Raw genomic sequence first — 15,669 nt, forward strand, 5'->3', positions numbered from 1 at the left:
GGCCGTCATCGCTAGCCCCGACGGGGACGATTCGATTCGGAGTCGGCGACCTGAGGTCTCCCAAAGCAAGCCGAGCCCGACGCCAGGGAGGGAGAGGGGCACTTATCAACAAACCCGACGAGTCTCAAAGTAGGATAAGCGAAAGGTACGGTACCCTCCAGCACCCAGCCCAGCCCAGCCTCGGCCAGACCAAGGTGAAGTTGAAGGTGGAGAGGGATTCGGGCGACAAAAGGACCTGCATCTGCATTTGCATCTGCTCTCGTTGCGTCCGCATTGTATACGTTCGCATCTGGCATGCATGCACCTCGCATGTATGTCTTGCAAGGCCATACCCTGCCGAGCTGAAGCCCTCCCACACCCGCTTCGTCGTCAACGAGTTTCACACAACAGTCGTAACGATTGGGTCGGGACTAATCCCGAGAGTATTATCCAGTCACAGCCCTTCCCAAGCAACCAGCAAAAAGAAACGACGAGCCTGAGGCTGTGTCCGCCTTCCCTGCGGAAGCCATGTTGGAGGTGATCTACGTTACCCGCCATGGGGTAAGTTGCTCATCTTATCTGTGGCTTTCACGGCTCAGTGGCTGCGTTTTGTTTTGTTTCAGGTCGAGGAGCTTGTCCCCGCACGGTTCGCATGTTTCGAGAACACTCTGTGGATCTAGGGAGGGCGGCGACCCCTTTCGACCTCGTTTTCCTGGGCCATCGAGTCTGAATTTGCGCTGCTGCGGTAACGATGGCTGATTGAGTTAGTTTCGATCCAACTGGCTCGTCGACCCGTCAAACGGCAACTACACGGCCTTCATCAAGTCTCCCACTGGGGGAGCGGCCGATCCGGCATTGACCGCACATGGCGTTGACCAAGCGAATGAGCTCGCCGTGAGGCTGCTGGCGGCGGACCCGCCTATTGAGCGAGTTTATTCGAGTCTGTACTACCGGTGCCTGCAAACCGTCCAGCCCTTCGTGCGCCAGACGCAGGAAGCAGCATCAGAAACGGCTAGAGGCGAGCCGCCGTCCTTGAAAATCCGGGGCGAGACTGGGCTGGGCGAGTGGTACGGCTCGGCCGACTTCGAACACCCAGTTCCCGCGAGTCTCGGGAAGCTCGATCCACTCTTCCCGGGTCTCCTAGATCCCGATTATGGGCCGGCGGTAACGCCGAGCCGCATGGGTGAGGGCATCGATGAGTTACATGGCCGCGTGGCTGCGACCATGGAGGCGTTGATCGCCCAGTGTGATAGAGACGGTGTGCGAGCAATCTTGTTGTGTTCACATGCCGCCGTTATCATTGCGTTAGGGCGTGTCTTGACTGGGCAAATGCCTGACAGTATCGAGACCGATGACTTCAAATGCTTCACCTGCGGACTGAGCGCGTATCGACGACGCCGTGGACAGGGCCCAAAAACCGAGGGAATGGATGAGCTCGCGAGGGAACCCACAGCTGCACGCGATGCTGATCATCACGGCAAGGGTGGCACAGCAATGAGTTGGAGAGGGGGGCGAGGGGTATCAGGGGGTTGGGACTGCGAATTGAACAGCGATTGTACCCATCTTTCCCTCGGCCAAGAGCGAGGATGGTGAGTGACGCGCAGGTTCCCCTCTTTCATCGAACCACACTGATGCAGGGAGCAGGCGATTTTCGGGGGACGAGTCGTTCAAAGACATGGCGACAGGGCAGAGTATGCTGGACACCACAACGCGATTGGGAGCTGGTCCGGACGACAGAAGCAAGGATTTCGGAAGCCGAGCGGAGAGTTCCCGGGGCAAGCTTTAGCCTCGCTGGGGGCACGGTGTGGTGTTGCCGATTTGCTCTCGGGGATATACTGTGTACTCATTCCCGAATATTTACGCCCGAGGCTGCGATTGTGATATTCGGCGCACAGACAGCATGTCATCCCTTTCGTGGCGTTTGAGAAATCAGGTCTGCCTGCTAGCTCTCGACGTGAACCGCTCGTGGCATCGAGAAGCAGTAGCATCGAGATATCATATCTTCTCGAGGTCTGAAGACTCGGCGGAGAGGTTGTGGAACGCCGGGTTTGAGGGATGTCACTGATGCCGTGTTACCCCGTTGATAGCGGATGGAGGCAGCCTCCCGGGCCACGCTAGATCCAGCACCGTGGAGGGGGTGGCGTTCGGGAGTCGGTCAGCCATCTCGGGGGGGCTGGCTGAGCTCTGCAACCATGGCTTTCGAGACTCGCTTCAGATGAATAGTATCTTGCGACTGTAAGGGAAATCGCACGGGTAACCCACTTGGCATTGGACCAGAACGGGGCATGCCAACAAGGGGTCGTCTTGGATGCGGCCGCTCTTGGGTGTCGAGTTCTCATCTGGTCGGTTGCAGAATGTGCTAAATATGGCGGTGGCACTGTATGCGGCCTGGCGTGACATTTCGTCCTGACGCGCCATGGTTCTCGACCTGCGAGTGCAGAAGGTCGTCCCGGCGAGACTGCTTCAAGCGAGAGGGCGAAGAGAAGAAAACCGATTTATCACATTTCGAGTCCCCCGTCCCGCTTTTTTCTGTCCTGTGACTACCTCAGATGGGTGGGAGCGGCAAGGCGGCACCTTCCAGAGTTCAAGCTGAATTAGGGACCTCGCCTGCCACGCCTGGGTGTGGTTGGGTCGAGAGGAAAGAGCAAGTTGAGACAGAAAGAGCAAGACCCTACACAGTACTTCGTACCTAGGTAGGGACAATATGTCGGTTGACCGGATTGAGGACCAACGGTCTCTTCTCGATGACTGCAGGTAGCTTTGTAAGTTTTGACAAGAAAGCTGAGCTAATTTACATACTGTCCTCGACAGCGGACTGGACTGTTTGATTCGTTCGTGTCATGCAAGATGCTTCGGCTGGACGATCGTGCGGCTTCCAGATCGAGCCGACATTGACAGGCCGTCTGCCACGCTAACTGGCTGCGGCACAGCTGTCAGACCCACCGATCTGGGTCCGCAAACCTGAGCCAATCACAGGAATGGTCTGCCACACCCTCAGACCTTCCTTGACACACATCGAGACATACATCATTTTTTTCTTATCAACTCTTCCCGGTTCCCTGCGGTACAGTAGTATTGAGAGCAACCGAGTATCGTTCACCAAGCCTGCGAGATATCTGGACCTGTCCGCGAAGGCATCGGAAGGTACCGATGCCCGCCACATCCAATGGCTGCTTCACCTGCTGCTCACCTTTGGGATTGCCCACCCCGGTTTCTCCTCCCGCCTTGGCATCGTTGTCGAAGGGTTTCGTTTGGTTTTATTGTTTTATCGCTCTCCCTGAACATTTTGGCGACGGCGTCAAAGCGTTTGATGATAGTCCAGCTTGGATGGTTACACGTTGATGGTAGCGACACCCAAACCCCTGGTCGGTATGGCGGAGATCCCCGTTTCCATCGGTAGCTGGTGGGTTCAAGCATCGAATCCCCCAAGGACGTACCCAGCTGTGGATGCTATTTCGGTGCCTGTTGGGTCTCGGGATGTACTCCGTCTTCCGGGGACAACGCTGCCTAACTCTAGCTGCGGGGAAGACTAACACCAGTCCGCGTCTTGTTCCCACATGGTGTCTCGGTCGAGGGCCAGGTTGCGTACCCCCGTGGGCCCCCGAGGTCAATCTGTCGCCGTGATGGAGGCATTGTGATAGCACCGTGCCCTTACAAGGAGAGTCATTCAGAATGATGACCCCGAAACACTGACTGGTTCTACGTACCTCCATTCAAGTTTCCTTTTTATACATTGGTAGCTGACGTCTCCCATGCTGTAGGAGTGTTGACCCCCATCCGGAATTGGGACAAGTGCCCGCGCCGACGCCAAGTTCCGTCCACACCGTCACGTCAACACCCACACCGTCAAATGCGAGATCTGGGATGCCATCAGCTGGCGATCGATACAGCAGGGGTTCTTCGGCCTCGGAGAGATTCACCCAAACCGCATCGCATGGTGATCGACCCTTTTTCCTGCATGCTGTCTGAGACCCGTTTAGGGAGCTGGGGAAACAGGGGTCCAGATGCCCTCCCTGGCTGGACTGGGCCACCGTCGTCCACAGGTTAAGCCGCTTGACAAGGCTTAGGCGTACGACAGTGACTCGCCAATCTCAGACGGGAGCCCGGCACACCAAGAGCGACCCATCTCCTTGTCGGCCGCCGGCAGAGGATCCTCGATCCCTTCACCCCCCCCCCACCATGGCCCCTCGTTTAGGCTTACAGATTGGCTCGTTGTGTTTAGGACCTTTGGGGTTGCTGCTGCATCGTCGATAGCGCTACTGCACACTACGGATGCAGTGAGGATCTCCCTCAGCGCGGAGCTACGGGACAACAGACACTCACTTTGTGAGAATCAGTCTGCAACTTCTCGTCCGGGTTCCTGAGTTTCTGTAGGTATATAGAGGCTTGCGGACTCCCCAGTGGGTCCCCGGTTTTGACACTTCCCAGGTCTTTGACTTTTCAGGTCCTGTCACTCGTTCACATCTGACGGCAGGCCGTTGTATATTTCCCCTGGCCATTCATCCAATATAAATCCATTTTTTCAAACTCTACCGTATTCGTTGTGCCATGGTTTCCCACCCCTTCTCTCGCCTCGCCATTAGGCAGGCCGAGGAGCAAAGATTTTCCCCCGTGGGACACTCGAGGTTGCCCCGGATCCACCACGATTTGGGACTCGGAGACTCTCTAGGCATCTACATCGACCAGCGCCTCCCTCCCATCTCGACTCTTCTCAGGGATGTCCCGCCGCCGCCCGCGCAGCTCCAGCCTTACCCGAGTTTCCCCCCGTCACCACTTCCGTCTCCTATCGGGCCCTCCCCGTCCCTCTTCTCCGCTCCATACCCGCACTGGTCGACGCTCCCTCCCCGCCCACAGTCCGTCTCAGGCCATTACCCGGGCTTCCTGCCGCCTTCCCCTTCTCTCGGCCCGCGGCGGGCATCAACCGACTGCATCGGCACGGGCACGAGCACAACCCCCCGTTCTTATTCGGTCCCAACCCGCACCCCCTTCCACCACCACCGCTCCAGCCCCGACTGCGACCGCCAAAGGCGCAGCACCAAGGACCATGCCCGCCTCCGCCGCAGCTCCTCCTCAGAGCTGAACCCCGACCACCACCGCACCACCCCTACCAGCCCAACTGGCCCCACGCCAATCTCACCAAGTGTAGCAAGCAGGACAAGACCGCGCAAAACCAAACCCACCACCACCAACCCCCCTTCCAAAAAGACAACCAGCGGCGGAAACGAAGAACCCCCCACCCCAGACGCCCCCCCGAAAACAGCAACACCAGCATCAGCAACAACAACAACAAGCAAGCGCAACAACCAGCCCTACACCTTCGAACAAGAAGCCTTCTTCGTCTACCACCGCGTCGACCTCGACCTGCCGTGGTCCGACGTCTGCCGCGCCTACATGGCCCGCTGGCCGTCCATTCCCCGTAGCGTTAGTGGTCTGGAGTGCGCCTACTACCGCACCAACGCACACCTGCCTGTCGTGGGGCCGGATGGGTTGCTGGTGTTGGTTGATCCGGCGGTGGATGGCGCTGTTGACGGCCACAGCCACCAGGTGGTTGGGGGGGATATGCCGACCCCGCCGGGTTCGCCGGGTGTGGTGTCACCGTCATCGTCCTTTGGGGTGGGGGGTGAGGTGGTAGGGGAGGAGGTGGTGGTTGATGAGGAGGGGGAGAAGAAAAGGGAGTGGTATAAGATGTATCGGGGTGTGGCCTACCGTACCCGCCAGGTCAAGTGCCGCAAGGCGAGGTTCCCGCTGATGGAGCGGTTTCCTGAGGAGTTGGTTGATGAGCGCAATGATTGGGTTCGTCCGGAGCATCGCGCTGAGGCTAGGGTTCTTGGTGAGTACACTCCACTCCGACTATCTAACTTGTGCCGCGGCTTTGCTGTGTATTGTTTGGTCGCTAACGGGTTGTAGCTGAGAACCGGCGCCGGCAGAGAGAGGAGTGGCTCGCTGCTCGGGCGGCGCGGCCTCACCAGCGGGTAGTGGTGCGCTTCTGATCTTTCGGAGTATCTTTTCGCCCTGTTCTTTTTTTTTTTATCTTCGTTTCTTGTCTCTCGCTACAAGCTCGGTTGTCTGCGTCCATACCCCCTTTTTCTATGTGGTTACTCCACGTACATGTCTCACGATGTTCATGTTACCAATGTTGGTGCTGTTAACCTACGGCCACGGATATAATGGAACCCAGTCCATGCCCACTTCCATACACCTGTCTGTCCTATTTCCTTTTCCAATCTATCTTCTTTCCCTGTATCACAAGGGACCGGCGGTGACCGTCGGTAAAACGGCAATTTGGGAGGCACAGTCTGTTTTGCTCTTATTCCTCCTCCCGGTAATGGCTCGGTTGGTGTCTGGGTAGGGGTCGGCTGATGTAATGTTTGATGACCTTGGGCGGAGGCAAGATTGATTTTGACCTCACGGGGTGTTTGGGATATACCCCGAGCTACCGGATACTGATTTTTGGAAATGTACGTACGTGTGCAATTTGAGACTATCTGGATCACCCAGACATCGGGCCTCTGAATTACAAGCTAGTGAACCCTCCTCGGGTGTTATATTTCGTTGTTACCTCCACACAAGGGTCGGTTTCGAGATATCTTCCATGTATCTCGATTTTCTGCTTTCCGTCTTGTATCCTTCCTGTATCCTTGACAAAACCCTGAACGCCAAATGCTCATCCCTTGTTGCGTTCGATGCGCCGCTTGAGCCAATAACCATATGATAATACACTCGCCCATAACGTTGCTCTTCAAAACGTCCATTCTTTGGCTTGCACCTGTGGCACGCCGACCTGGTCGCCATTCTCAAAACCGTCATCATCGTAATCCCGCTCGTCAAATTCTTCCCTGTCCGAGTCATTCGTATTTGTGTAGGAGTAGGGGTTTCGGCCGAACTCGTCGTCCCAGTCGAGGTCTTCTTCGGGATAGTCTGCCGCATAGTAGTTTTCCGCTGCGTAACCGGTTAGCTGTCTGCAAACGCCAGCCGACACCGAGGGGAGTTGGCTACTCACCGTTCTCATCCTCATCATCTTCCGGAAACTCCTCGTCGCTATCGTCCTCATTGCCGTAGAAGAAATCGACCATATCCGGTTCGGTATCAAACATCAAAACGCCCACCATATGTGGCGGTACCGCCCGTTCTTGTAACCGTTGTGCGGGAACGCGCTCGTAGGTCTCCAACACGTAGTCCTCCTCGTCGGTTGAGTCCCCCACTACCCGGACGTCCACGTCCATGGATGTCGCGTCAACCGGGGGTTGCTGCTGCTTCGGGGCCAGAGACTCGGGGTGGCGTTCAAAATAGCGCTTCTTAGGGGGCTTGGGCCTGAAACGCGATTTCGCCGGACTGGATTTGGATTTGGTGCTCTGTTCTTCCATTTTGTTGAGGTTCTTGGTAATCTCATCGAGTGTCCAGCTGTCCATGACTCGGGCAAGCTCGTTTACGTCGGACTTTTCGCGCTCGCGCATGGACGGAGGGAGCGTAGGTTTATTGTCGGAGGTAGAGGTACAGGCCCGATGACCCGGCCGTTTATACTTGACTGGGCTGGGCGCCCGGTTCTCGTTTGCCGGGAGAGAGGGTCCCAAGGGCGGCGAGCCGTCCACGGGCGTTGGTGACTCTGCTGGGGTTACATTGTGTTCCTGAATCTTGGCCTTCAATGTCTCCCGTTGTTTCTTCGCGCCCCTCTCGACGAACACGGCGGGCACTGCGCGCCTCTTTGACACGCCAGCTGTCGGCTGGGGCGAGTTGGATCGCGCCATGTGGAACCGACGTATGCGGTCGGTGCTCGAGTGACTCGATGCGGTAGGCGCTGGCTGCTCTGGTACGTTGGGTGTATCTGGGGCAGCTCCTGTGGCAGCCGCATCGTCCCTGGCAGGAGCCCTAGTTCGTTTGCGCGGGTGCCTGACCGGTCGCTCTCCATCGCCGTCCCGCGTTGGCTGGATCACCGGAATCTTTGGGCTGGGCGGTTCAGCGGCCGCGTGGCTAGCACGCGCAACATCGGCTGGCTTGCGCTGGTAGACCCAACCGCCATCGCTCGACCGGGATCGTTTGGTCTCCTCGAGCCGAAGAAAGTCGACGGGATCGTCATCTTTGCCACGTTTGCGCTTGACTTGGATGATGTCTGGTGGAAGGCCTGCCATGGCTTATTGACGTGGTCGTGTTTCGAAACGGCCTGGGTTGGCAGGGGTTGAGGCTGATGTGCAGGCCTGACGGTGCCTGATGAGGGAGAATGAGAGTTGCATTGAAATGACAAAACAAATCACACCTTTGTTACCTTGCTGGCTAAAGGCGGTCAACGCTAGCAGAATAAACTCTGCCGCTTGCGACCGCCGGCCGAGTTCCAGGTTATCGATGACGCTTATGTGGGGGATCAGCCCCGCGCCAAGGTCCCACTGAGCTCCCTGCTCCACCTTTCCTAACAAGGAAGTCATTGAGCTTCTCCTGCAACTGCGACGCGCCTCATGGAATTTCCTCGCACAACGTTCGAGTTATTATCGTCACTGCTTGCCACTAGCCGCAAGATTGTGCCAATGATCGGGGATCTCGCTAGTAGGTATCTGCCTAGGAAGTTCCGCCTTGGGATTTTATTCATGTAGGTACGTAGGAGAAGCTGGGTAGGCATCGATCAATGCGGGAAAGGGCTGGGAAACTGCATGCAGTCCGCTCCTGCTTAAGAGAGAAAGAAACAAACTTGTTCCTGCGTGTGTTGCATTAAACCAAGGAAACCCGACTTCCCAATTGACTCGGCTGCCCACTACTGCATCTTTACATCTTCAAGCTCATCCCCAACTAGAACGAGATGATGGTCTCGATATCCAAATGAGCTTTCCTACGATACGCATATTTCGTTCCTCACCTAACAAATAAACCAGTAAATTAACCCCTGCGAGAACAAGGCGAGTCCCATTCCCCCTCTGGCCGATGGTTCATGATCCGTTTATCCATCTATCTATCCATTGCATATGCCCGTGGCTCTCGGCTCTGCTCTTCCTGCTGTGTCACCCTGCCGAGCCCGCCCCGCCGTTGCATACGACCACCCCAGCTGTTGGAGGCTCAGAGTGGCGTGAAAGTCCCTCCAAACCGTCATGGGCGGCACATGTTGGTTTGGTCAGCCATGCTAACTTGGTTTCATCACCTAGTCAGCGACCGAAGTCGGTTTATTCCTTGATATTGTTCCGGGTACCTATCCGAAGGTTCCCGAAGCATTATTGGGAGCAGTAAACCAAGCTCTTATTTAATATCCCGCCCCTATTCTATCTCGACTCGTCAGGCCCGTCATCTGTCCGACATGGCATCGACCCAGATCCCCGTTGTCATTACCTATCACAGGTCCGGCACTCATCCCCCGCTCTACGTCGCAGGCACTTTCTCAAACCCGTCATGGCAACCCCACGAGATGGACCCCACGGTTCGGGAGGATGGGGAATACGACTTCAAGAAGGAGATCCACGCCGAACCCGGGTCTAAGATCGAGTACAAATTTCGCATTGGTAACGGAGACTGGTGGGTATTACAAGACGATGGGCCTACCGTGACGGATAGTGCTGGCAACACGAATCATGTATTGGAAGTGAAGTCGGAGCAAGAGTAAGCCCAACATGCGTCGCAGGGTACACACAAAAAGATGATGCTAACGTTGGCAGTACCTCTCACGGCCAAGATACAGACGGTCAGGGACCACAGGGCAAACAAGGCGCCGGCAGCAATGGTGGCGGCGACCGTCCCTTGTCCTACGCAAAGGCAGCTTCCAAGCGTCTCCAGCCTTCTACAGGACAAACTTCCACCGATCGTTCGGCTACGGGCACTCCGATTCCCGCTAAAGTTGCCGCCGAGGTCGCCGATTCTGCCGAGCTTCTTCACGAGGAAGTGCCAGAGCGTGAGCGAGACGAAGCTGGCGTCGCCAAAAAAACACGCCGGCGCATGTCGGAAGAGGCAGAAACCGCAGCAGAGGTGGCCGACAGTGCCGAAGCTCTCCACGATCGCCAAGTATGTCCCTCCTCTCCCCCCCACTGTGTACCACCATCTGACGACCAAGGACACGATCGTCATCCTTGAGCCTCCTCCAGGCGAGGGTAGCCCTTTCAAGGTACAGTCACGCGGAGAAGAAACCCTAGATGATGAAGAGGGATACATTGCCGACAAATCACCCCTTTTCGCTCACGAGTGTGTCGGCATGTACGAGCCGCAGGAAGAAGCCGTGGAGGACGAGGAGGACGAGGGGGACTTACACGCGACCGAAACCCAAGACTTTGATCCTAACAAGGTCGATTTAAACGACCCGACCTTGGAGCGCTTCCCTTCGGCCCGAGATGATATCATGGACGCAGTTCGAAAACTAGAGTCTGGGCTTCCGACCGACCATGCGTCCGTTGATGGCAAATATTGTAGTCCGGTTATTAACCCATCACGTCGGGGGACCGAGGACATCACAGGCGACTTCTCGCTGGGCCCCCCTCCAGCGCCGTCACCTCCAACACAACGCGCTCCGAAGAAGTCACCACGAGGCTCGATTGGCTCAGCGAACGCCACGGCTTCGCTTCATTCTATCTCGGAGAGTGAGGAACCGAGCGAAGAACCGGCAGCGGAAGAAGGGTCCATTTTCCGCCCTGCAGTTGTGTTTTCTAACCCCCTAAAGGCCAAACCCAAGCACCTAAACCTTCCCACTAGTGATGAAGACGAGGGTGTTGCTTTGCGTGATGGTGTGAGTCCTAGGACGGTCAAACCAGCTCGCGCTCCGTTTATGACGTCCGAGACCTCACCAACGCACCTATGCTCGTCGCCAGAGACGGATCGAAAGGGAGACCATCCTAATGAACCCAACAACCCGACATCTCCGGAGGCTGAACTAGACAAGCATAAAGAACGATCGTTGGAGGAAGTAAGATTGCACCCGCCACAATCGGGGATGTCGGGCCACGCGAACCCAGCGCATGCGCAGACTAGACCTCGGAATCCGGAGCAGAAAGAGAAATTCGGCAAGGACAACTCCTCAACCGGGTCTCTCAGCGGCAAAGGCGCCGGCGAGAACAAGGCCACAGCGTCAAGGTCATCGAGTTCCAGCAAACCTGGCGACACCAAAGACGCTGCCACCCAGGTGTCGCATGGCAGACGCCCCAGTTACGCCGAAGTCGCAGCCTCGCCACCTCCCCGCAGCGATGGCCCCCCGGAGAGCAAGGCCAAATCGCCGCAGCCCCGTGGCACCGAGGAGCAACCCGCGAGCAAACCCGCATCACCACAGTCCGTAAACCCCAGCAACAGCAAAACCGCGGGACCCGAAACCCCCGGCGCTAGACGGCCGAGCTACGCCGAAGTCGCCGCTTCGAAGCCTGGCCCTGCCGACGACAAGGACAAGGCTAAGGCTACCACCACCCCTGCCGCCGAGTCATCTACACCCACATCCGCAACCACCACGGCCCGGGACACGGACACGGGTATGGATGAGCCCGAGTCCGCTGACCTCCGCAGACGAGGCGGCGTGCGCGACGAGCAGCCGGCGGCCGCAGGTGACGGTGCTAACCCCCCGCGTGTGCAGCTTAGGCAAGGTGGTGGTTGGATCAGGGCTGTCTTCCGGCTGGTGTTTGTCGATTTCATCGGCGGGATTGTGAAGAGAATGCTGCGGATGTTTAGGATGGGCTGGGTGCTGGCCATGCTAGGAGTGCGAAGGGAGAGGCAGCGGTAGGGTTGCGGTGAGGTTGTTGTCATTACTGCTGACGAGAGGGGCCTTCTTCTGGTGAGGTTGTGTTGGATTTGTCTGAGTATGGTTGTTGGTTTGGTTGTGGTCTTCGTTTTCAGTGCGTGGGGTAGGGGTGATGCAGCAGTCCTTTGATCCCTGGCTTGTCCTGCGGCAACAGATTGTTTGGGCATCAGCGGAGGTAACACAGACTGTTAGGATATTATGATTAGGCAATAGTGTTAGTTGCAAATAGCGTTTTATGTCTGCTTATTAGTAAGAGGGCGAGCCAGGTTAGGTGCCGCGTCGTTGCAGAAGAAGTCTATCGTCTTTCTTGTTCCTGTCTCTTATAATATTTTTCTTTATTAGCTTCTCCTCGGCCGTTTTCCCGCTCTCTTCTCTCTTACACTCCAGCAGCGAAGTGTGCTGACGACCTCGACTAATAACATGACCAACACTGCGGCACTTATATCCCTGTACATTACGTGTTATACGTGGGGGTTTTGGCGGGTTGAGGTTAGTCGCGACTGCAGGAAGCTAGGTTTGTACTACCTGTTCATGCACGAGACACATGTGGCTTGCAGCTTACCTACTTGAAGCTGGAACCGGTTCGAGTCCCCGCAGACATGCACAGTCACGACCCTCGTCGCCGAGGGATTCTTAGGTAGAAATATACCGCTACGCTCGCCATGTTCCTTTGAGTATCGCGCAACACATTGGCCTTTACTCTTCTTGACATCATCTTTACGTGAACATAGGTAGTCTTGTAGCATCTTATTATGGAGATGCTCATCCAACCCCCTGCCCGTGGGGTAGAGCGAGACTCTTTATCCTCGGTTTCCGCCTTCACTTTATCCATGGATGAGGAATCCACTCAACGGACCAATTCCCCGTCCTCAGCCAGCAGCCCAGATACCCACGCAGACACCTTTACAGATCCCACCCACGCGGCATGCCTCCGCTTCGCCCGAGACAAATACCCCAAAGCCACCATCGCCGAGAGCAGCATGCAGGGCCGCTGCTCCTACACGCTCCTCATCCCAGACGACGCCGGCGGCGGCTCCGGCGGCACGGTCCTCCAGTTCCGCCCGCCGCGCCATAGTATCGACCTCTCCATCACGGCCGCAGCGCGGTCCATCTTTGGCAGCCTAGTCCCGGAGACGCAGTTCCTAGGTGTCATCAACTCAGATGCAAGCCCTGACGTCCCAGGCCCCGAAGGCCCAAACACCCCCGGCTGCAGAACCATGCTCGTCTACGCCCGTACGTCAAGAGCCCATCCCTTCCACCACCTTCCTCCCTAAAATCTCATACCAAACCAACCCAAAGCAAACTAACCCACCCCTCCAAAAACAAAGACACCCTCCTCCCCGGCAAACCCCTCTCCTCCCTTCCCCCTTATAACAACACCCACCCCTCATCAGAACCAACCCCCATCCCAACCCCCCAAACCCCCGCCCACCTCCCCCCCCTCCTAACGTCCCTCGCAACCGCTTACTACACCCCCTCCCACGGCGCCTCCCGCCCCCCCACGTCCCCTTTCTTATCCCACGCCAAGCGCACCATCGGCCGCAGCATGGGCGCGCGTGTCGCACGGCTGAGGGCTGATCTCCCGCGGCCGTGGCTGAGGGCGGTGGCGGCGCGGGTGGGGGATGTGCTGGAGCGGGAGATTGAGGGCGGGTTGCCGTGGGTGTTGACGCATGGGGATTTGTGTTGTGGTGGTGGGGGTGGGGGGGTGGGGAATTTACTTGTTGGGGTTGGGGGTGGTTACGGTCATGGTGAGGATGGGGGTGGTGGTGGTGGTGGTGATAGGGGGGATGAGGGTGATAGGGGGGATAAGGGTGATAGGGGGGATGAGGGTGATAGGGGGGATGAGGGTGATAGGGGGGGTGAGGGTGATAGGGGGGATAAGGGTGATAGGGGTGATGGGGGTGGTGATGAGAATAAGGGGCTACGGTTGACTGGGCTGGTGGACTGGGCGGAGGGGGAGTGGCTGCCGTTTGGGGTGGGGTTGTACGGGGTGGAGGAGCTGCTGGGGCGGATGGCCGATGATGGGGAGGGCGGGAGGCGGTTTGAGTACTGGCCGGACGCGGACCGGTTGAGGGCGGTGTTCTGGGAGGCGTTGGTGGCGGGGGTGCCGGAGCTTGCGGAGGGTAGCGATTTCAGGGAGAGGGTGGAGAAGGCGAGGTTGTTGGGGATTCTGTTGTGGTATGCTACCTTGGTCCCCTTGTTTGCTTCGGTTGTTTCGTTCATGTCGATTCGGGGTGCTGACGGGTAGTAGGTACGGAATCGCCTTCGATGACGGTGCGCTAAACCGCGTCGTTGAAGAGGGGAGAGACAGCGAGGAGCTGCAGAAGCTGGAAATGTTTCTCTCTGGCGGAACCTCCAGCATCAATGCCGCCAGCGCTGAAGACGGGTGATCATATCAACTCGGGCCATCCACCCCGCACGTCCGAACATGGGCAGGAGCAGAGAAACAGTGCTTGTCTTCTGCAGAGGCACTAGAGAACACGCCAGCGCCCGAAGACTACAGCCCTGGCAAAGATGTGAACGAAGTAAAGGAGACCTGCGTCTGGAAAAACAGCGAAAAACAGCGAAGAATAGCGATTTGGATTCAACACGGGCACTGACCTCTAACCTTTCACGGTACTGCCCTATATCCCTTTATCTAGCCCAGCCCTCGACAAATCCAGCCATCAGCGTTTTATCATCATCTCACCACTGGTTCCCAAATTTCCACACCCGTTCGCGTAAGTCATGACCCATCGATGCATATTAACCCCCTAAATCCACCCCCTAACTGATTCAAGCCTTGAGCAGCTTCACCAGCTCGGCAATGACAGCGTCGCCCATCTGGGAAGTGCCGGCACTTCCTTGGTCCGCATGCCGTTGTCAACAGCCCGATACTCCCCGGGATAACCGACGCCTCGTCACTAATAATATACCCAAGCAGGTTGCTCGTGACCACCACGCCGTTCAGGGCGCGCGGGTTCTTGATCATGAGCACGGCGGCGCTGTCGATCAGGTGGTGGCCGAGCTCGAGCTGCGGGAACTCCTTCTGGAAGACCTCGGTCACGACCTTGCGCCACAGGCGGCTCGTCGTGAGCACGTTGGCCTTGTCCAGACTCCAGACCTTGCTCGGCGGGTCGCTGGCTAGGGCCAAGAAGCCGGCCGGGCGCGCGATGCGCTCGATCTCGGGCCGCCAATGGCGTCGAGAAGGATGGCGTCGGCGGCTTTCGCGGCGGCGAGGGCTTCGGCGGTCAGGGGGTCGTTGTGGACTCCGATGGAGGCCTGGCGGGATTGTTAGCAGAGGTTTCGCTCCGAGATTGTACGGACGGGAAGGAAAGCTGGTGTGTTCGCCCCGGAAGCCCAAGAGCTCCGTGCTCCACAAACAGGGGTAGCTCCGGGGCTCTGCGGAAAGCTCTCGGTCCTCGATGACGGCCAAAAAAGGCATTGATGATCTTGAGCCCGAAACCAAGATCTCAAGAACACCATGGAGGGCCTGAAGCCAAGGTGCAAGGCACTGATTGGGCTAGCAGTCCAATAACATCCCAGTTGTGCTGCAAGAAGACGGCGGAACCCCAGCGGTCACCGTAGCGGAGAGACAGCGAGAATAATTAAAAGGAAAGTAAACTCACACCGCCCAGGAGGTGTTCCTGCAGATTGAACTTGCCAACCGAGGGATTATTCGTCTCAATTGCCTTGAGGACCTGTATTCAAGCACAATGTGAGCTCCCTATCCCCCCTCATCCTCGCAACCACGTTTGGGGCACGAGGGATTCTGGCTCGGACGCACCTTGACGGCCTCGGCGACGACCTGTAAACGGAATTGTTAGTTCAGTCCTTCCTTCTCGTGATGGGCATGTATCTTCAAGCTAGGGATGATGCCCAATGGCGGTGCTTTGGGGTCGCTCGGTATCACAAGCCCGCTTTCCGGAGACCCCGGGTTCGGGAGTCCATCTCCCTCCCGAGATCTGCCGCACGAAGCCGCAAGGGTGCGGAACAGCAAGTGGCCACGTTGGATTGGGAGCTTATCC

At 57.3% G+C, this 15,669-nt stretch overlaps 6 protein-coding genes across 6 annotated transcripts; 5 read left to right on the plus strand and 1 right to left on the minus strand.

The window, feature by feature from the left end:
- Positions 1-507: 507 nt before the first annotated feature.
- Positions 508-1,765, plus strand: B0H64DRAFT_322506 (histidine phosphatase superfamily; the record flags this gene model as incomplete). The annotated part of the gene is made up of 3 exons (XM_062800565.1): positions 508-540; positions 748-1,568; positions 1,624-1,765. 3 exons carry the CDS (start codon positions 508-510, stop codon positions 1,763-1,765), a joined length of 996 nt encoding a protein of 331 aa, XP_062659521.1.
- A 1,519-nt stretch (positions 1,766-3,284) lies between these two features.
- Positions 3,285-4,447, plus strand: B0H64DRAFT_161238 (uncharacterized protein). Its single transcript, XM_062798599.1, has 4 exons — positions 3,285-3,559; positions 3,741-3,916; positions 4,202-4,349; positions 4,408-4,447. The coding sequence occupies exons 1-3, from the start codon at positions 3,427-3,429 to the stop codon at positions 4,307-4,309; spliced, it is 417 nt and encodes a 138-aa protein (XP_062659522.1). The 5' UTR covers positions 3,285-3,426; the 3' UTR covers positions 4,310-4,349; positions 4,408-4,447.
- An 80-nt stretch (positions 4,448-4,527) lies between these two features.
- Positions 4,528-5,969, plus strand: B0H64DRAFT_374156 (uncharacterized protein; the record flags this gene model as incomplete). Its single annotated transcript, XM_062802314.1, has 2 exons — positions 4,528-5,809; positions 5,887-5,969. 2 exons carry the CDS (start codon positions 4,528-4,530, stop codon positions 5,967-5,969), a joined length of 1,365 nt encoding a protein of 454 aa, XP_062659523.1.
- Positions 5,970-6,479: 510 nt separating this feature from the next.
- B0H64DRAFT_397106 (uncharacterized protein) lies at positions 6,480-8,254 on the minus strand. The gene is made up of 2 exons (XM_062803850.1): positions 6,980-8,254; positions 6,480-6,918 (listed from the first exon to the last, which is right to left on the minus strand). The coding sequence occupies exons 1-2, from the start codon at positions 8,103-8,105 to the stop codon at positions 6,719-6,721; spliced, it is 1,326 nt and encodes a 441-aa protein (XP_062659524.1). The 5' UTR covers positions 8,106-8,254; the 3' UTR covers positions 6,480-6,718.
- Positions 8,255-9,253: 999 nt separating this feature from the next.
- Positions 9,254-11,644, plus strand: B0H64DRAFT_442351 (uncharacterized protein; the record flags this gene model as incomplete). Its single annotated transcript, XM_062806635.1, has 3 exons — positions 9,254-9,552; positions 9,609-9,951; positions 10,001-11,644. The coding sequence occupies 3 exons, from the start codon at positions 9,254-9,256 to the stop codon at positions 11,642-11,644; spliced, it is 2,286 nt and encodes a 761-aa protein (XP_062659525.1).
- Positions 11,645-12,029: 385 nt separating this feature from the next.
- B0H64DRAFT_460894 (uncharacterized protein) lies at positions 12,030-14,052 on the plus strand (the record flags this gene model as incomplete). Its single annotated transcript, XM_062807479.1, has 3 exons — positions 12,030-12,895; positions 12,991-13,840; positions 13,914-14,052. Exons 1-3 carry the CDS (start codon positions 12,415-12,417, stop codon positions 14,050-14,052), a joined length of 1,470 nt encoding a protein of 489 aa, XP_062659526.1. The 5' UTR covers positions 12,030-12,414.
- Between the last annotated feature and the right edge of the window lie 1,617 nt (positions 14,053-15,669).

The sequence above is a fragment of the Chaetomium fimeti genome (genome assembly GCF_033439085.1).
Source record: "Chaetomium fimeti strain CBS 168.71 chromosome Unknown B0H64scaffold_4, whole genome shotgun sequence".
Lineage (NCBI taxonomy): Eukaryota > Fungi > Ascomycota > Sordariomycetes > Sordariales > Chaetomiaceae > Chaetomium > Chaetomium fimeti.

What these genes read in the sequence shown, in the direction of transcription:
- B0H64DRAFT_161238 (XM_062798599.1), top strand. Translation starts at nt 3,427, where the DNA reads ATGCTATTTCGGTGCCTGTTGGGTCTCGGGATGTACTCCGTCTTCCGG. An exon ending in GTGTCTCGGTCGAGGGCCAG is followed by an intron (nt 3,560 to 3,740) that starts GTTGCGTACCCC and finishes CCCATGCTGTAG; the next exon opens with GAGTGTTGACCCCCATCCGG. An exon ending in CACCCAAACCGCATCGCATG is followed by an intron (nt 3,917 to 4,201) that starts GTGATCGACCCT and finishes CGTTGTGTTTAG; the next exon opens with GACCTTTGGGGTTGCTGCTG.
- B0H64DRAFT_397106 (XM_062803850.1), bottom strand. Translation starts at nt 8,105, where the DNA reads ATGGCAGGCCTTCCACCAGACATCATCCAAGTCAAGCGCAAACGTGGC. An exon ending in AGATGATGAGGATGAGAACG is followed by an intron (nt 6,919 to 6,979) that starts GTGAGTAGCCAA and finishes CCGGTTACGCAG; the next exon opens with CGGAAAACTACTATGCGGCA.